Source organism: Motacilla alba, chromosome 15 (assembly GCF_015832195.1).
Source record: "Motacilla alba alba isolate MOTALB_02 chromosome 15, Motacilla_alba_V1.0_pri, whole genome shotgun sequence".
Taxonomy (NCBI): Eukaryota; Metazoa; Chordata; class Aves; order Passeriformes; family Motacillidae; genus Motacilla; species Motacilla alba.
In genome coordinates this window covers 2,966,716-2,986,390 of record NC_052030.1, presented here as the reverse complement: position 1 = coordinate 2,986,390, position 19,675 = coordinate 2,966,716, and the positions used below count along the sequence as shown (strand labels likewise).

Here is a 19,675-nt window from a genome sequence, read left to right as displayed (position 1 = left end):
GCTTGTGTTTGGTCTTTTAGGTATCCATATGAATCTGCTCAGATAAACTACACCTACAGCTTGTGCCCCTCACACTCTGACTCTGAATTTGTCTCTTGCTGGGTAGAGTTTTCCCATGAGAGACTAGAAGAGTACAAGTGGAATTACTTGGATCAGTATATCTGCTCTGCTGGCTCAGAGGATTTCAGGTGAGGGCCTCTTTTCCATCCAGACTGTTCTGTGTCCTAATTGCCTCTTTTTCTTTTTGGCCTAAAATTTCATCATGGAGTTCAACCCACGAATGCTCAGTACTCCAGGGAGAATATCTGGCCTGCTTTCACTGTCAGCTTCCAGCAGCTGTTGCCTTGTGGGACTCTTGCTCTGTGTTGCTGCTGCTTAATCTGACCTTTGATACAGACTCTTGATCTCAAAATTCAGCATGAACTTCTTTTTCCTCTGCTACAAATCCAAAGAAATAAGATAGCATTTTGTACCACACAGATGCTTTTCTTGGCTTCTTACTGATCTCTGGATCTGACTCAAAACTTCCATTTATTTTGAAGCTGTTGCAGGTTTGCTTGAGTGCTGGGCTTGACTGGCAGTCCTACTCCTAAGCTGTGGAGCAAGTGCTTACCAGAAATGTGGAATATCTCCACTAGTATCAATAGCTTTTTTGATATCTTCTCTCCACACAACCAGTCTTCATCATCTTTTCTTTTCAGGTCTCAGTCAAAATACCTCCTACGCTAATGTGCACCTTGAAAATTCCTTTTTGCTTGCATATATTTAGAGAAAAAGATTTTGGGGCCTATCTTTTATAGAAAAGAAAGCGTATCTCTGTGTGCCAATCACTCTGAGGATGGCCTTGTTGCCAGTGATACTCAAATTGCTCACCATTCCTTTGCGTGTGTGCTCGCTCTGTCTCAGGGGTAGCAGCACAGGTGGTCGCTGCACTCACTGAAAAGTACAGCAGGTATAAAGTTTTATACTTTAGATTCTGGAAAACCCTTCCCAGGAAACCGCTGAACTCTCTCCTGCCTTCCACATTGCTGCAGCCTCATCGAGTCGCTGAAGTTCTGGAGGACGCGGTTCCTGCTGCTGCCCGCCTGCATCAGCGCCACCAAGCGCATCATGGAGGGGGAGGCGCACTGCGACGTGTACGGCGACAAGCCCCGCTCGGACGAGGAGGAGTGGCAGCTCCTCGATGGCTTCATCCGCTTCGTGGAGGGCTTGAACCGCATCCGCCGCCGCCACCGCTCCGATCGAATGATCCGAGTGAGTCCCGGCCCCCGCTGGGGCTGGGTGTGGCCTGGGCCGCTATTGAGGCGTTAGCCGAGTGCATCCCGGGCAGGCTGGGGCACGGTGACATCCATGTATGTCCGTGTCTTCCATGCCTAAAGGACACTGCTGACCCGTGTGCTGTGTCAGCTTCAGACAGTGGGGCTTAATGGACTCGTTTTGCTTCCCAGAAGTGATGTTTTGGGAGAGGAAACAGAGCTGTTTCCTTCAACAGCTTGAGGAAATGTCCTTGGGATGAGGATCCTGGGCTGCTGTGACTGGAACCGGGCTCAGGACAGTTCTTGCTCAGGGGCAAGCCAGGCTCTTCTGCACTGTCTTGGCCTGGCTCTGCTCTGTTTTATACTGTGGCCAGGCTTTTGTTACCCAGGAGCCTGATGCCTCCTCTTTGCAGCTGTGCTCTGCTTTGTGCTGCAGGTGGGCTTAGCCTGGGTGCACCACTCTGCCTTCTGATGCAGACAGCTCATCCAAAGGGGTCTGAGGTAGTTAAGCTGGTCACTTCTGGGTTAACCTGGATTGGTTCTGTGCTGCCGATTCAGAAGGATCGGGAAAAGAGAAATGTGTGAGTGGATTTTTTGGTGAACAGTTTCAAGAGGCTGAAGAGAAACTGGCTAAACTGGTGTATTAAATCCTGTTCCCATTCTCGCAGTAGATGGGGTAATTTATTTTGAAGCAAATTCACCTTTTCCAGAATAACAAACATTTTATTTTCAGAATAACATCCACAAAAGACACTAGGCTATTCCACTTCTTGTGTACCAGTGGTGGGACTCCCTTTTTAAAATGTGCCTAATGAAGCCCTGCTGACATGAAGTGTTGTGCTCTTGCTTACTAGTTAAGCCTCGCTTGACTAAGTTTGTGCTTCCATTTTTTCTTTGTTAGAAAGGGTCTGCCATGAAAGGCTTGCAGATTGCTGGTCCAATTCCCACTCACTCCCTGGAGCAGTCCGGGCCTCCCATTGGGAAAAAAGGAACCTCAGCTCTCTCAGCTCTGCTGCAGATGGAAGCCAGTCAGAAGTGAGTCTCTACAGGCTGTGTAAGGGCCAAGAACATCCTTCCTGCATATTGTACCTGGGCTGGCTAAAGCACATTTGGGGAACCTTGCCTCATATTGTGTTCAATACATAAGAGATTAATATTTTTAATGCTAAATTAGTATTACACATGCATAATAAAACGGAATTTGAGGGTCCATGTTGTTTGTGGGGATAAAAGGTACTTATGGAATGTTGGATCTGTGCCTTAGTGTGTGGGAAAGCAAATATCTGAAAATACAGCAGTGCCCCTCTGCAACAGTTGCCTTTGGGGGGAAGCTGACACAAAGTCTGTTTGAATAAACTCTGTATTGCTTCCTTTTCTTTTAGGACACTGGGGGAGCAGCAAGCAGCAATGCTTTCTGGGAAGAGCTCTGGCCAGCCTTCAGAGAGTGGGAGCATTGCTATGACACCCACCTATATGGACAGCCCTCGGAAGGTAAGGACTTCCTGGGATTTCTTTAGCTGCTCTTTCTACATGAGAATTCCTCAAATAATCAAAGATGATTTCTCTGAGCACTTGGCTCCATCACACCACATTTTACTCTAATCCAGCAAGGGCTGCTCCTGTGCTGGCCATTGTGTGCAAGGGCAGAGGAATTCAATTCTGTGAGAGTGACAATGGTGTGGAATCCCTGGGATGCTGTCTCAGCATTTTGCTGATCTAAGTGCTGTTTGCTAATTAGTGCATTTCCTTTGCTGGTAGCACATTGCATTTCAGTCATGGCTCGACTGTTTGGTGTAGCAGTACAGTGCTGTGTGCATCTGTGTGCAGGCTATCTTGGAGAGCACAGTCAGCCTCTAGATTGTGACAGTGTGAACACTGAGTGGGATTTTAACAGCAGGAACTTGAGTCTCTTGCCTCTCTTTAGAGGAGGGGGTGTGTTCCTGAGAAGTGATTTAGATGTCGTTCCTTCACTGGCTGGACTCCAGGCTGGAGAAAGTGATCTTCCTGGAGCTCTCTTGAGACACTTAAAGAAAAGACTGTGCTATCCCTCAGCCTTTCTGTCAACTGTCCTGTGAGACCCAGGAGAGTAGGAACTCCACCTCCAAGTCCAACCAGAAATATTTGATTATCTTTCTGTGTTCTGACATGAAGGTCTTTCAAATAAAGTAACAAGGAACTGAATAATGGTAGAGGACTTAAATGTGACCTGTGTTTGGGTTCAACAGTTCAAATATTGCAAAGAAGAAGTTCTCAGATTCACCACTATCAACCACTTCTTTCAGCATTTTTCTCTAAGCATCTAATGTTTCTACATCCACTGTTTTGTGTCACCACCAGGAACAAGTATTGTGTTATCCTGGAGACCTAGATATTGAAAGTTGAAGTGATAGAGCAACTGTGATCATCTTAGTACTAGACACTTACTCGTAGTGTCAGTGTTTGGAGAGCACAGATGAGTCTGGAGCAGGATGTGCTAGGCCTGGAAACAGCAGGTGCTCAAACTGACTTGAGGTGTGTGTGCAAACTTCCACATCATAATTCAGGCTTTGCATGCTTCTCTTCTACCATTTTGAAAAATCAGCTTCTCTCTTTAAATACAGAAATCTTAAATGCCCCTCTCTACCAGTAAAACTGGTGAAAATTCCATGTGAGAAACAGGAGAGAAGAATGTTGTATCCAGTTGTTCTGTGTGGCAGAGGGGAGAAGAGGCAAAGTGGGCTTCCCTAGCAGTGGCACAGGAGTGCACTGGGACCAAATCAGCAGACTTTGTGCTACCAGAAAATGCCACTGTGAGTAATGTTAAAAGGAATGTTCAAAAGCCCCTCTGGAAGGCTGACTGGAGACTCTGGAAGAGTGTGTTATCAATTGAAGGCCTTTCATGCTGCAGCAGTAAACACTCCTGTAAATATTTACACACAGGGACTGGGAGATAAGCAGTTGCAATCTCCTAATTGATGGCTTATGCCTGCTGGAAAGATGCCAGTGGGCAGGCAGCACTGCTGACTCGGGAACAGCAGCCAGCGTGTGCCTTGTGTCACAGCCCCTGCAGGGCTCCTCAGCACAGTGAGGTCTGCCTTTCCACACACTTGCAGCCAGAGAATTGACAAATTATCACAGCTGTGAGCTCTGCCAGCAGCCAAGGGAGCAAGTGCTTTTCTAGGATGCCCTTCAGGGTTTGAGTTATTCCAGATGAAAACCGAGCCACTGGCTTTGCATCCCTTTGTTTCAGAGTAGAATTGATAAGTCACTTGAGCCAGTTACTGGGCAACACAGTGGTTTTAACCCAGCGAGTTCACTTGATCCGTGATCTCTTTGGGAAGTCTTTGCCCTTATGGATCTAGGGCACTTGGCTGTGCTTCTGCACAATGTAAATTGCCAGTCAGTAACCCTGGCATTGATTCTTCCCAGAAACTGTTTTATATGTATGTACCAAGGTAAGCATCATCTTAACTGCAGGCTAGACAAAAATATTTTGCCAAGGGAACAGAATAAAGAATTGCAAGTAGGGAATGAAAACCTAGATGAGTTGCACTACATTGTCTTATGTGATAAGAGAATCGTGACACATCTTTGAAGAGCAGCTGGGGATAAATTCACCGGGGTTTGTCAGTGGGCAGGAACATAGCACAGGCAGTGTCTGTTTAATTTTGCATGAAGTATTAAACACAGTGTTGGAAGGATCTTTGTGATGAGTTTTTCTTCCCTTTCCTTTGCACCACACCAGACCTGCATGTAAGAGGAAGAGGGTGCTTCCTGAAAACAGCTCCTTTGCCTCTCCCACTTTATGGTTTGAATGTCTAAAGATTAGAAAAAAAGTCTGTCCTCCTTTGGATATTTGTCATTAGACCTGTGGTTTCTGTATTTCAGTTCTGTATTTGGGATGGAAGCCCCCATACTTCAGAGCTCAAGACTTTCTCCTTTGAAGTATGGAGGGAAGGCTGCAGTTTCAATTGGCTTCTGATCAGTGTGGGTTTAAAAATTTTGGGAATACATCTGTGCCAAGAAAGAGCAATGTCTTGTTACAGAGAGAGAAAGTCAAGATGTGTGTGTGAGTAATTCCTGTTGCTGTGCATTCTGCTGCATCTGACCTTCTGGGCCTGGGATTTGCATTCTCCTCATACTTTCTCTCTGTGGTCATTTCATACTTGCACAACCTTGTATTTGCTTTTCTTGAACTCCTTGTTCCTGTTGCCATTAATGGGGCTACTTCCTCTGATGCCTTCAGGATGGGGCCTTCTTTATGGACTTTGTTCGCAGCCCACGCACAGCTTCAGCCTTCTACTCCCAGGTCAGTTTGGAATGGGTTGTTGTCATCTCTGGCTTTTGGATTGAGGTGATGGACAGCATTTGTGTCCTGAGCTTAACGCGCTGGGAGCCTGTGTTGGTTTCTAGATATTCTCGTTGAGAGTGAGATGTACAGCACTGGCAGAACAAAGTGGCAGATGCAAGCATTTTTTCCCACCATTCAGTGTTTGTGCTGTGTTTTGGATGTTCATGTGCCCTCTCTCGCTGTCCTTTGCAGTACTGTCTTGTCAACTACTAAAGCTGCTCTTCTTGATTTTCAGTAAGTGCTTGTTTTCCATCTTCCCTCACTGAACAAAATGGCAACAGCTCGCTTGTCTGGTTCTTGGCTAAATTTCTTCCGTGGTGTTTGACAGGTGACTCTGGAGATATCCAAGTCAAATTGTCTCCTTGGATTCCTGGACAGCTGAGGCTGAAAATATATAGTATCGTCTTGGTTTAAAAGAGTCCTTGTGACTGAAGTAGTTTGTCCACTTAACACCAGTCATGAATTAGCAGTAACACAGTGTGGCCATAGGGAATATCGCTGCTTGAAGTGAGCCCTGAGGAGGGGAAAGGCTTTTGCTGGCTGTGGGCACTGTAGAGTTGACCCTGGAGCATCTGCTGCCTTTGGCTGCCCAAAAAGGGACATCTGCCATTAGAGATTTTTGGAGTGTGAGAAATGGCATAAATAAAGGACTCTTGGCAGTCAGACCTAAGTCAAGCTACCAGCTTTGTGATTTTTAGCTGTATGTGTGCTGTGGATTCATCACGGCAGAGCAGCCCCCATGTTTATACCAGCTTGAGTTAGAGTTCCTCTGCCGTTCGTGTTCTCTCCCCCACCTCTCCAGCTTTTATATAATGTGCCTTTACTGAACCATACGTGTTAATGACAGATGGCAATTACAGCCTGTACTTAGCTGAATCCTTCAGCATTCATGCTCTTTCTGAAATGATTTTATGGTAATTTTGTGAACTATTCAGTCTACCATTGGAATAGTGCGAGTGTTCCTGCGGGAGGAAAGTGTTCCTGTTGTCTTGGCGACATAGGTGTGGGTGGGTGTCAACCAGCCTTCTCATACTGCCCTGGGAAAGGAGGGAGGATGAGCTGGGTTTTTTTGAGCATTATGAAACTTGAATTTGTGTGATACATTTGCATTTGTTTAAGAGTTAGACTTGAAACTGTATTTGCTAAATGCTTACTACCTTCCCATAGTGATAAAGTGTCCTGTTGCGTGCTTGTAATCATAGTTATTCCCTTGGGTTGAAAATGTCAGGTTTGGACTGGTGTTGCTGGTTTGCCAGTAGTTCTCTCGATGCAATTGTTGCTGGGTTGCTGATCCTCATCTTTATTTGGGTCTGAATTTGTTGTTTGTCAGGAGCTCTGTAGTGATGACAGAGTTAGACTGTATTTATCCCTTCTGCATATGCCTGTGCTTCCGTAGAGTATTGCTTGTTGTTGACTAACTTGGGCTGAGGCACGGGTGATGCAGGGAGGGGAGAAGAGGGGAAATGGATGACACGATGAATTTCACAGAGATACTGCTGTGTTTGCTCCTCCCAGGTCTCTATCGATCAGTCGGTTCCTGCAACCTCAGATGGCAGCACCTTGTTACCCACGGGGCAGGTCCCTGACAGGGGCAGCACCCAGGCCCTGGGGAGCACCCAGAATGCTGCAGAGCCAGGATACAGCACGGCTGGTGCTGCAGAGGGCAGGTAGGAGAGGCACAGCAGTGCTGTACTGCAGAGCTGTTCAAATCCAGCCCCTTTCTGGTGTCAGGGAATGGGCACTCAAACCGGAGCCTGGGAACAGGCTGTGCTGTGCCTGCCAGCACGAGCAGGCACTTGTCACAAGACCTTACTGCAGCACTTCCACGTGCAGACAGAGTGATAGTAAAATAAGCCCTGCAACCCACTTTTCCAGAATTAAATGAACACAAGGCCTGATTTTTTCCACCCACAAGAAGGGCTTCATTCTTCAAGAAACGAAGAAATTCCATTTCTGAAACCTGCTAGTGGGAAACCAGGCTTTGAAGTGACCTCTTGTCTGTTTTGGCAAGGGATGGGGGGGCTGCAGGTCTAATTGGATCGAGTAGGTTGATGAAATCCTAGAGGTTCTAACCTGGAAGCAAGGCACTGGAGAGGAAGCAATGTTGAAAATAAACTTTATTAGCACCTGTTTCCTGTGGTTGTATATCACAGTAAAAAAAATTAGCCAACTTCAAAATGCTTGCTCTCACTTGCTGCTGAGTACAGCTGGATGTGACACATTGTGCATTGGGTCCATAAAGCAATGTCCTGGTGACCTCAGGGGGGAAATACTCATCTGATGCATTTAGTTGTGCTTGAGATGAAAAAGGAAATAAATGTGGCAAAGTCATTGTTGAGAAGAGAGAGCAAGTTTCTTAAATGTACATAGTTGAACAAATCTAGCACCTTCCTTGATTTTTGAACGTGCTTCTGTTTACTGCCCAGCTCTCAGCAGTGTTCAACAAGTGCTCTGACTTCCTCCTCCACTTTGGTAGAGATTCTTGAAGCCATGAAACACCCCACGTAAGTTTTTGATCTAAATGTGCTTAACATGTGATGAGATGTTTAATCAGAGGACATGAGAAATGGAGTCACTCAAAGGAGAGCCCCATGTCAGCTGTTGAAGTGTTTTAAACTTCCTTTTGTTATTCAGTTCCAGACTCTCTAATAAGGAATTTTATAGAAATTGATATGAGCAAAGACTTCAATTATTATAGTCCCAGAACCCTGTCAAATCAGGAATTCCCAGTGAGTCACCAAAGTGCTGTCCATGACAGCTCTTCATCTTGTTACCAAAAGCCAAGGAGACATCACTCCAGGGGCACTGTGCATTTCTTGTCCTGTATTCTACCCTCCCTCTCCCTTTTTTCTTTCCCCCAGCAGTGATTTTTGTCTTTGTTACTTTAAAGAGCTCTCAGCCTGTGTTAACACGTGTGACTTGTGCTTCAGCACAGGGATCCAGCTGCTCTCTGAACAGAAAGGCCTCTCCCCCTACTGCTTCATCAGCGCAGAAGTTGTGCACTGGCTGGTGAATAACGTGGAAGGGGTGCACACCCAGGCCATGGCCATTGACATCATGCAGGTAAGGAAACTCTCCAGGAGCATGGAGGGCCAGAAATGCCTCGCTCTGTGAGGAAGGTAAAGTTTTAGAGCAAAGCACAGCAATAATTTCTGTTACTTATTAAAATCCTCTTATGGATGACAATTGAAAGCAGTGCTCAACAAAATACAAGGTAATGATGACATTTTTTGGATTCCCTATCACAAAATAACAACATTCTTCACTAATACTACGGGTTTTTTTCTACTTATATGATGATGGTTCTGTTTCTAACCTCCAATTAGCTGGTACTTCCCAAGTGCCCTGCATTGTGTTGGAATTGAGGCACTGGGCTGTGATTTGGGTTTTCTTTTCCAATAATTAGTTAATAAAGTTGTAATAAAACCAGCATATGACCTTTCAGATCTGAAGCAGACACACTTTATGCAGGAACACTGCTTGTATTCATCAAGGGATTTTTCTATATTGAACTGTGTCAGGGGCAGAAGGTTGGAAATGTTCTGGAGTTCATTCCTCTGCTGAGATCCCATATCAATTAACAGAGAACTTAGAATGCTTCCAAACTCTTACCTTCTATAAATCCATCTGTAAAACCAGAGCAGGGTATGGGAGGAAGACAGACATCTGTAGAAAGGTCAAATGTAATTTCTCAGGGAGATAAGAAATTGCTAGATTTACTGAATATCGAGAGATAACTTTGCTGGTATTCTTGTTAGGCACTTATCTGGACAAAAAGATGCCAAGGAAAAGAAAATTACTTCTTAATGTTCTCTAGCAAGCTTTTTATGTAAGTGGAAGAGTGATTTCTTTATCATGTCTGCTCTGTTCTTTCTTTTTCTTGTTCAGAAAATGTTAGAAGAGCAGCTTATTGTCCATGCATCTGGAGAAGCTTTACGAACCTTTATTTATGGCTTTTATTTTTACAAGATTGTTGTGGACAAAGAACCAGACCGAGGTCAGCATTGTTATTACAAGACTTTCCTCACTATCCCTTTGCATAATCACTAGGCTGTTCTTGATTCTTACGGGTGCTGCAGCAAGAATGCGTTTTGGGAGCAACCAAACCCACTGATCTCAAGAGTCTGAGAAATTTGGCCTTTTTAGTTAAGGAAAATAAAAAAGAATAGCAGAGAAGATAAAATAATTTTTATGTTAGCTCTTTTTCATCAAGAGCTACTTTTCTGTCTGAGCCATGCCCACTTGTTTCTAACTGGACTTCGCTTCCCTTTGTGCAGTGGGGCTGCAACAGCCTGCCATGTGGCACACAGCTGCCATGGATGACTTCTCAGCCTTCCAGAGGAAATGGTTTGAGGTGGCCTTTGTGGCAGAAGAGCTGCTGCACTCGGAGATCCCGGCGTTCTTGCTGCCCTGGCTGCCCAGCCGCCCCGCCTCCTATGCAAGTAGGCACAGTTCCTTTAGCCGCAGTTTCGGAGGACGGAGCCAGGCAGCTGCACTCTTAGGTAGATGCACAGCACAGGTGACAGCTGGGGAAGTTCAAGGGGATAGTTTGAAAGGGGAAGAGCAGCCAGCCAAGGGTATGATCTCACGTGGACCAGCAATAAAGCTGCAAATTTCATGCTGGCCTTGCAGTGTCTTGCACGTGGACTCGCTCTCATGTGCTGGAGGTGTGTTTCATTGGCTGAGCAGGAAACTTTTACTTCAGGGTACTGGAATACAGTAAAAAGTATCTCTTAAAATACTCCTTTTTCCTGAACCTCTAGAATTTGGGGAGGAAGATACTTTGTCTCCTCGCAAATCCAGAGAGACTGTTCACAACCTGTAAGGAGTATGGAGGGATAAGTTGTGAGAACAGCAAAGAAACCAAACTGTTCTTAAAATTACACATCTAATTGCTTCCTAGGGGCAAAAGCCACAGTGAGGTCCAGATGTGTTAGAAGTTTTCTGTGATGTGCTGGAGGCTTTCTAGCTAATCTGAACCAGACTCCTTGCATTAATGAGTCTGTGAAGCCCAGCTGCAGATGATCCCTGTGGTATGGAAGCAGTAGGAAGATCTTGCTGCTGGGCAAGATCCCATTAGTATCTAATGTTCTCTAATGTGTGGAGAGTAACCCTGACTGCTCTAACAGCCCGTGAAACACACTGGCTGCGTGACTGACCCTGTTGCTTTGTCAGCTTCTTGTTACATTTCCAGGCCAGCCTGAGTCACTTGCTTTTGTTCTCCTTTCCTTGTTTAAAAGAAAGATCATTGCTATGGAACTGCAGCTTCAGGTTTATTTAGATGCATCTGTTAAAGGCCTAGCAATTAAGGATAAAAAGAAAAATTTTGTTCTCCTGTTGTGTAGATTTGACCTTCTGAAGAGAAGTGCCTTACTGCAGGTGTAGTATCTCTTAAACCTGAAGTCACAGGAATCCTTTTGTATTTCTGAGAGCCTTGTTTGAAGAGGAACAGCATCAGAAATCCGAAAGCATTGAGGATAGGAAGTCTGAACTAATGGTTAATTCTCTGAAGTCAACATATGCAGGTTATTTTCCCTGTCACATGATAAATCTGTTGCCTTGGCTGGTATCCAACGTCATTAGCTCAGTGGCTGGCTAGAGCTGAAGCCTGAACTGGCTGGCATGCAAGTATTGTGGAGGCTGGAGGCACTGGGGCCAGATCCTCTTCATGGTTTGATCTCTTACTCACTATTTAGCCTGAGAAAACCAGTTCACGTTCCTCTGTCTGTGCTCTCTTGGGAGCTGAGGAGACTGAGACTCAGCAGGCCTGTACCCCTGGGGATGAGTAGAAGTGTGCCTCAGTGTCTGCCTCACCTTTCATTTAACACCAGCCAGGACAAGAGTGTATTCCTGCAGCATGTGGGTATTACACACCTGAGTAGCTCTCCTTTTCCTTTCAGTTGAGATTATGTCCATTTTACTATTTAATTAATTTGCAGCACTTGAACGAGTGATAAATGCCTTCAGATTGCTCTCATGCAGTCTGGGTTTTCCAGCAATTATAGTTTCTTGTAGAAAAATTGAACGTGCGGGTTTTTTCTTACAAAGGAACTGGTTTAAGTGATGCTTCTGTGCTGTCCCTCTTCTAAACAGTATTCCAAAAAATCTTCAGCAGTTCATCTGAGGTAAAGAGCTTTACTAAACCCAGATGACCCCTGGTCCACGTGACTTCATTTGTTCCTCTCTTGGTCTTGATTAGGTTGTGGTTTTTATTTCTTCCCCTCCCCACCTTCCCTAAATGTCAGGCTGTGACATAAAATTGCATGCAAGCATTGGGAGCTCTGGAACAAGCTCCATGTATCTCTCAAATCTTTATCCCTCCCAATTTCCCAATCACTTGCCCAGTGACTGTCCCCTTTCCCTTCTCAGTGGAAGTCTGACCTGTGACACAGCTAATCTTGTCCCTTTGATTTATAGCAGTGCATGCACTAGCAACTGTAGTCATGTATGTAGTGGAGTCTGTGACTGGAGAATAACCTGCCTGCTCCTCTCCGATTTGCTTAGTAAATCATTAGTTAAATACCCAATAGTAGAAGACAATTGGGAAGCAGGTGAGTCCTCTTAAAGTCTGACCTATGGAAGCCAGAGTATATTCTATTAAAGCAAGTTGGTTTTAATCAGAAGCTTCTGAATTCAGACGCATGGACATTTCTCATCAGTGTTTAATGTATTTTTTATTAGCTCACCTCGTTGGACTGGTTTCCTCTGGCTTTGCCTGTGAACTGCAGCTGCAGACAAGGCAGAGACAGTCCAGCCCTGGCAGTGAATCTGCACTCTCTGGGAAGGGCAGCAGTCTAAGGGAGCAGGGAGCTCATTCTTCACAGTGTGCTAGTTTGGGCACACTGGGCTGTGGCGTTATCACTGACCTCTTGGCTAATGACCAACACCTACCTGACTGAGCTGCTTTGGTTTCACAGCTTCCAGGATGTTGTTTTTCAACACGCTTTGTTACAAATTCGGCACCATAACCTCCTGACCACAAGTATGGTATTCACAATATCCCAAAGGAGCCAGAAAAAGAAACTCTCACAGTGTTGGTCTGACAATACCAGATCAACTCAGAAATTGCCAATGACACATTTCCCAAAGACAAAAATGGGTCTTATTTATGAAACAAAACTGGGTGATGCTCTTTCATTTTTTGTTGTGTTTTTGTTTTTCATGTTCTACGCTGCAGTAATAGCAATGTAAAGGGTTTACTTGAAACCTTGAAAGTGCCTCCAGGTAACTTGCAGTAGCAGTGAAGGTGGGAACTTTCCGTCTACCTTGAGAATGGATTTCAGTTTGGTTTTTTTTTAAATAGCATCAAGCCATCAAATGATAAGAATTTCAAAGCTGACCCTATCAAGGGGTGCACATCTACTTCAGGAAGAGATAACACACATCCCTCATGCATGCAATAATAAAAAGGGCAGAAGTTTTCCCATAGAAGCTTTACAGCCCATTGTTTTCTGTCAATTTTTAACATTACAGAAATGTTAAATTATGTATTTGTCTAAAGAAAAGTTGAAGGTGATGGTGTGTTTCATGCAGGACTTTGGTCTCCAAGCCAGGAGATCTGGGTTCTGCCCCTTGCAGTCCTGTGTGTGGCACCAGCCAGGTCACTTCCACTGCTGCGCTTCTCTCCCTCTCCTGCCTGATACCTGAGGGTTTCTGTCACTGGGATGCTGGGGTGTGGGGCACAAAGGGAGCTGGATCTGGGCACTATCCCAGCCCTTACTGCAAAGCACTAGGAGCTATTGCAGTGGTCAGAATGCTGCTGCATGTCTTGGCTGAGTCTTCGTGCTTTTACAGAAAGTGTTGGATGTGCACTTTCAACGGTGCGGTAATGTGAGATATTGATAAGGGATTAAAGAAACAAGAAGTTTAACTTCTAATCTCCTTTAGCTGTGGAAAGTCCTGGAATGCTCCTGCCCCATGTAACAGCACCCTGTTGTGATTTCTGGTGGAGGCATCTAGAAATACCTGGAATGTTTCGGGCATGAAGAAGCTGGTGTTGTCCAGCTATGCATAATTATGGCACCAGTTGCCTGTTGATTATCTGCTGGATTCTTGGTTCTCTCTCCTTATTGCAGCTGAAATGTCTCTTGACTGCTTGGGGAGGTGATTCTGTAGCACATACCCCTGCCATGAGAAATACTTCAGGATTTTTGTCTTTTGCCATCCGGATGAGCCGCATTCTGGGACTTTTCTGCCAGCCCAAAAATACCTGGGGAGGAATGGGAGGACAAATTCATTTCAAATGACTGATCTTAGTTCTTCTGTTCTCTTCATGCTGTCTGCCACCTTCTCTTTGGTGGCCCTTCTGAACACTGCTGTCCCTGGCTGCCCAGCTGCCACGGTGCCCGAGCAGCGCACGGTGACGCTGGATGTGGATGTGAACAACCGCACGGACCGCCTGGAGTGGTGCAGTTGTTATTACCACGGCAACTTCTCCCTGAACGCTGCCTTTGAGATCAAGTTACACTGGATGGCAGTGACTGCAGCTGTTCTTTTTGAGATGGTGAGATCCTGGTGTTCTGGACAACCACAGAAATGCCTATCTGGCCTCTGTCTCCCTTGGACAAGTTGGGGACATTGTATCAGGAAGTCGTAGCGAGAGAGACAGTGGCTTGCATCTGCCTTTATTTCCATTAGTAATGTTCCTGGTGGTTGTTAGTGTTGCTGCATCTGGTCAGCATTTATCACACCAGCTATAGTCATTCTGTCTGCCTGAGTGTGTTCTGCTTCCAGTGGGTTTTATGCGCAGTATGCAGAGATCAAGACAGGTCAGGGCGATAAATTTAAGTCCCCCTTAGGCAAATTTTAAGCTCTGAGCCAGGTCTTTGGAAAAAAATCTGTTTCACATTACATTCCTTCTATCCCCAAACCTTAAAACTTTAAATCTCAGTGGAATTGCTTTCATAACAGGGCTTTTCCAGGCAATGTGTTTTTCCTGCTCAGGAATGTTTTAGGGTTTTTTTTTAACTTGCTGAAAACATTTTGAAATGAAAACATGTCACTTTTCTAATTTTTAGATAAAATTTTTAGACTTCATTTTTAGATTTTTTCCCCTAATGTAGCTTCTCAAACTTCAAACTATTTAACACTGGGTTTTACCCCACCCAGCCAGACAGCACTAGGTAGTTGGTTTTGCTTTTATTTAAAATCAATTGCACTGTTCCAGTAAAGCAGAAGTGTTTAGCCACTGGTGATAAGTAGGCTGAATCAGTTCCTGAAAAATGTCCTATTTTAAAGTGCTTTCTGATTGATGGAGCACTTCAGAGAAAGGAAAACCCGATGTCTTGTGCTTGTAATGCTTTGCTTGCAAGGATGTTGGTGTGCCTGCCATGGCGAGCGAGCTGAGCCTGTGGAGAATCGAGCATGTCTGATCTATTCTTGGGGAATGAGTTGCTCTTATGTGCATAAGTGCCCTTCGTCAGCTGGCATGTGTGCTATGATTCACTGTGTGAATTTCTGCTCAGGTTCAGGGTTGGCACAGGAAGGCCACCTCCTGTGGGTTCCTGCTCGTCCCAGTGCTGGAAGGCCCCTTTGCTTTGCCCAGTTACCTGTATGGGGACCCACTTCGAGCTCAGCTGTTCATCCCACTCAATGTGAGCTGCTTGCTGAAGGAGGGCAGTGAGCATTTGTTTGATGGTAAGAAATGCACTTTGTTTTGCCCCTCAGGATACTTTGTGCAAACAAGTCACTCTTGGTGCAGAGCTGACATAAAGAAGCTTCTTTGCCAGCCAGCCTTAGGTGGATGAAGGAGCTGTTTCTGCAGCTCAGCAGCCCCTCAGGAAGGAGGTGCTGGAGGAAGCTGTGCTAGCAGGCTGGTGTGGGCAGCAGGAAGCAGCAGCACAGGGGAAGGGTGGTCTCCCCAGTGATGCCTACCCTGTGCATTTCCAGACCCACATCAGTAGCTGTTGTGTTTGACAGACTCTTGTGTCTGTTTATCTGGTCGATCCATAGCTGCTCTGCATTTGTATCCTGCATTTGTTTATTCTCCCCCTCCCTAAGATTGGGCTTTCACCACAGCCATCCTTCTTTTGTTGTTGCTATGGTTACTTTAATGGTTACAGTGTTTGCACATGAGATTAGGTAGAGAAATGCAATCTCCTTTTCTGCAATGTGACCTCGCCCTTTGCAGTGAGCCTGCTGTGTTAAACCTCAGTGGAACCGCAAGATCAGAGACCTGTCCCCATGCAGAGAAGGGCAAAATTGCATCATGAGGAGGGACGATTAGCAGAAGGCTCTGTTTTAACATAGTAAATTTGATATTTTCATTAATTCTTGACTCAGTGTCCAGGTGTAACTGTACAGTGAATGTGACAAATCCATATGCTGTGAGGTCACCATAGCCCAACTGACCGAATTAAATATTTTCAGAGCACTCTTGTGATACACAGCAGCCCACTCTTCTTCCTTGCCCCCTCCCACACCCCCCTTTATGTTCCTCTCCTTCATCTCAAGAGACACAAATAATAAATTCAGATACGAGTCTGCTGCTGGAGTGCACGAGACACATCTCTAAGAGACACCTGACAAAAAAGTGTGACTGAAAGAAATGGCCAGGGGAAAAAAGAGAGTGCACTGACGCCTCCTGAGGAAAACTGAGGTCTTTAAAAGGAAGGAAATAAAGTAGCTTTACTAGATAATTGTTACTTTTCTGTTTGTTTCAGGCTTTGAACCAGAAACATACTGGGACCGAATGCATCTTCTCCAGGAAGCAATAGCACACAGGTATGTCTGCAGTGGAGTGGGGTGACCAAACAGTTCCTGTCTCCCTGGACAATGTGGGATGAAGGCCTGAGCTGAACAGTCACTCCTGAGTCACCTGGGTTCTGTGCTGTCTGCCTCTCTGAAGTCTGCTTACAGACTGTTAGACTAAAATACAGCCTCCATACCCCCAGGTGGTTCTGTGGGTGCAAGAGGCAGCTGTGTGGTGTTTCAGCCTGTCACTCCTTAGGAACCATACTCTCCTCCCAGGGAGAGCCTTGCCTTTGGAAAGTGCCCGTTAATTGAAGTTAGAAGGAAAGGCTGTAAATAGACTCTTCCTGAGAAGGAACAGTTATTTCTTTCTTGTGTATTTTGCACAGTCTTGAACTGGATGACACCTGAGGATTGACAATAGGCAGGAGACTGGGGTGGGAGCTGTACAGAGGAGGTTGGGCCAAGTTTAAGAAGGAATTGTTGGAAGTTTTGGGTACTATGTAGCCTTATCCCTTTGTTTGATTGAGCTTGCTTCTTTCATGGTGTAGATGTCAGGGTTTTTTTATGACAGAGAGGGCTGCCTTTTGTAATGGACTTTAGCTTGGAAATCAGCTTTCATTAGTTTAGAAAGCAGGAGAAGAACAAGTATTCTACAAACAGCAGAGAACTGCCAGGTAAGCTGCTTGAAGTTCTGCATGGAACGTTGCACATAATGAAAATAATCATGTTGCAGCTTGAAATATGCCCAGGGAACATCTGTCTTGACTATTGCTCTTCCCTCTCTCGTGTGCAGCTGCCCCATTTTGTCAGAGACTGCATGGAGCTGCTGCTTTTATTTCCAGCTCGGGTCAGGACAGGGAGCAGTGTGGGGTGACAGGCCTGAGCAGTGTGGGGTGACAGGCTTTCACACTGTCTGGCAGGGGCAGGGAATATTTGTAGAGGCTCAGCTCTCTTTATGCCTTTTCCTTTTGCCTTCAGGCCGTAAGAAAGGGATAGTGGAAGGATTTCCTGTGGTGCCCCGGCCTTTGGCTGAGGAATCTACCTGGAGTGGCTCTTTTTATCTTTTTGTTTTCTTTTCTTTTTTAATTCCCCTTGTCTCTATTTCTTCAGATTTGGATTCGTACAAGATAAATATTCGGCCTCTGCATTCAACTTCCCAGCAGAAAACAAGCCCCAGTATATCCATGTCACAGGTGAGCAATATTTGGGAGGTTCTGCAAGAAGGAGGTTATTGCAAACAAGAGAACCATTTTACATGTGGTTTGTGTTTCGTGTCAGCGATGTTGGTGCTGTTCTGTCCCTAACCAGATGACAAGTGGGTGTGTCAGAAAACACAAACCAGAAAACTGGAGGGGGCAACATGAAAAGCACGAAGTGTTGCTGCTAATAAATGGTGTTGGTTTGAAATCCTGCTTTACAGCAGCTTTGAAATTTTTCTTTCCAGAATATGAGGAAATTTTAAAAAATAAGGCAAAGCTTATTCCAAGGTCAATGTAAATAAGTGTGTACCCAGAAGCAAGAAGGAGGGAAAGGTGTTGGGACAAGTCAGTGCTCTGTTCTCATGTCAGTGCTCTGTTCTCATGCTTAAGGTCTGTTGTAGATGCATCTCTGCCCATACACACTGCGTGGGAGATAGATCAAGCGTTTAGGGTCTGCTTGCTGAGATGTGAAAACAATGACAGGAAGGCAGTGTTTGGAAAATTGCAGAAGAGAATGAGAATGGAAATTGATGGGAAGTCAGCAAGATGGATCAAAGCCTACAGCTTTGCTTCATTCTGTGCTTCTTAGAGAAAGGCAGATGAAGTGCACTCCCTCCCGGTGTTGTAACATACAGGAAGAAGTAGCACCTAGGAGCCAAGGGGGAAAAGTGTATCCCATTTTCTCTTGCTGAAGGCAATTAAATGAAACTCAGGCCAGTTTAATTTTGGAATTTAACGACTCAGCTACCAGTAGTAGGGACTTAGGTCTGCCTCAGGCTAAAGTGCTGTCTGTTTCCTGCAGGGACAGTGTTTTTGCAGCTGCCATATTCCAAGAGGAAGTTTTCCAGCGGGCAGCAGCGGCGCCGGCGCAACTCCACCAGCTCCACCAACCAGAACATGTTCTGTGAGGAGCGCATCGGCTACAACTGGGCCTACAACACCATGCTGACCAAAACCTGGCGCTCCAGCGCCACTGGCGACGAGAAGTTCGCAGACCGGCTGCTGAAAGACTTCACAGACTTCTGCTGGAACAAAGACAGCCGGCTCGTTATGTTCTGGACTGACTGTCTGGACAAGATGCATGCTAGTGCCCCGTGAATAGGGTTCCATCTCTTAGGGAGACAGCTAGAAGCTTTACCTTGTGGCAAGGAAGTAGAAGTGAAGAGTCTCTCTGTTGGATTCATATTGAGGCTCCAAGAGGACCTGAGCAATATTGCTGTTGATATTCAACAGAATTTGATAAAGCGCTTGGAAAAAAAGAATTTGAGCTCTTGGCTTGCCAGTATCTATCACCTGACCTCAGCTTGGTTTCAAGTAGCTACAGTCCTTGGTTGCCAAAACTTCAGTTAGAGCAGAGGTGAAGAAAGGAGAGTGCAAATGGTTTTCAAGGGCAGTTGGATTCAACACAGTGTGATGGTATCAGCTCCCAGTCTCTGGAAATGATCGGTGCCAGTTGGCATCTGATGTGCCTGGCAGCAGCCTGTCCCTTCCCCTTCCAAGGTGTACCTGATTGTGTGAATATGTAAGATAAGATATGAGAGATGCTTGTTAAATTTTCATACATGTAAATAAGTAAAATGCAGAAAATGAAGTGACCTGATGTTTTGTTGTAACTCCACAGACAGCAATACAAAACTGGTGAGTAAAAGAAAACATTTGCCAAAAGAAAATACTGATTTCTGTGTTCAAAATTCTGTGCTGGGACTTTGTCTTGTAATCATACAGGATTTTCTGTCTTCATGTCTGCATCTAGAAGAGTGTCACACAGCAAGAGCAGGAGGCCGGTTAAAGCGTAAGGAGAAATCAAGGGCCGTGGAGCACAAGTTGCTGCCGAGGGTTATGGGCAGGTTTTTAGAATGTGTCTGCATGCCGCAAGAGGAAGCTGCCTGCACTCGAGCGTGTAGCCTTTATCTTTGCAGGGCGTTGGCACGAGCTGGTTATTGCAGTGCAGGTTTAGGGTGGGTCACAGCCGTGCCTGGGGGCTGTTGGCTCCTACTGATGGTTCCTCATTGTTACATGTCCTCGGGAAACTGGAGTTAGGGGAGGACTGACACCTTCACAGTGCGGTTCAGATCTGATTCAAGGCAAATCGTAGCTACTTCAGTTTTTTATCCCCTAAACTGAGTCAGGATGATTCATCTGCTTTTAGACAGCGCTCACCTATGGAAGGTGGGTTTGAGCTGTGCGTCTCTTCATTC

At 45.4% G+C, this 19,675-nt stretch overlaps 1 protein-coding gene across 5 annotated transcripts in view; it reads left to right on the top strand.

Moving 5' to 3' along the window:
• The window catches only part of DEPDC5 (DEP domain containing 5, GATOR1 subcomplex subunit), a 39,835-nt gene extending 20,688 nt beyond the window's left edge, over window positions 1-19,147 (top strand). For 2 of the 5 annotated variants that reach the window (XM_038152036.1, XM_038152035.1), the window contains exons 29-42: window positions 21-188; window positions 1,035-1,254; window positions 2,158-2,291; window positions 2,639-2,747; window positions 7,102-7,253; window positions 8,013-8,090; window positions 8,517-8,649; window positions 9,475-9,583; window positions 9,864-10,088; window positions 13,920-14,089; window positions 15,051-15,222; window positions 16,248-16,308; window positions 17,389-17,471; window positions 18,280-18,575. In XM_038152036.1, the coding sequence (XP_038007964.1) occupies window positions 21-188; window positions 1,035-1,254; window positions 2,158-2,291; window positions 2,639-2,747; window positions 7,102-7,253; window positions 8,013-8,090; window positions 8,517-8,649; window positions 9,475-9,583; window positions 9,864-10,088; window positions 13,920-14,089; window positions 15,051-15,222; window positions 16,248-16,308; window positions 17,389-17,471; window positions 18,280-18,575 (2,110 nt within the window). Of the gene's footprint in view, window positions 1-20; window positions 189-1,034; window positions 1,255-2,157; window positions 2,292-2,638; window positions 2,748-5,481; window positions 5,545-7,101; window positions 7,254-8,012; window positions 8,091-8,516; window positions 8,650-9,474; window positions 9,584-9,863; window positions 10,089-13,919; window positions 14,090-15,050; window positions 15,223-16,247; window positions 16,309-17,388; window positions 17,472-18,279 lie in introns of all 5 variants that reach the window. The other 3 variants (XM_038152034.1, XM_038152032.1, XM_038152033.1) reach the window with 3 other exon arrangements.
• Window positions 19,148-19,675: the final 528 nt, after the last annotated feature.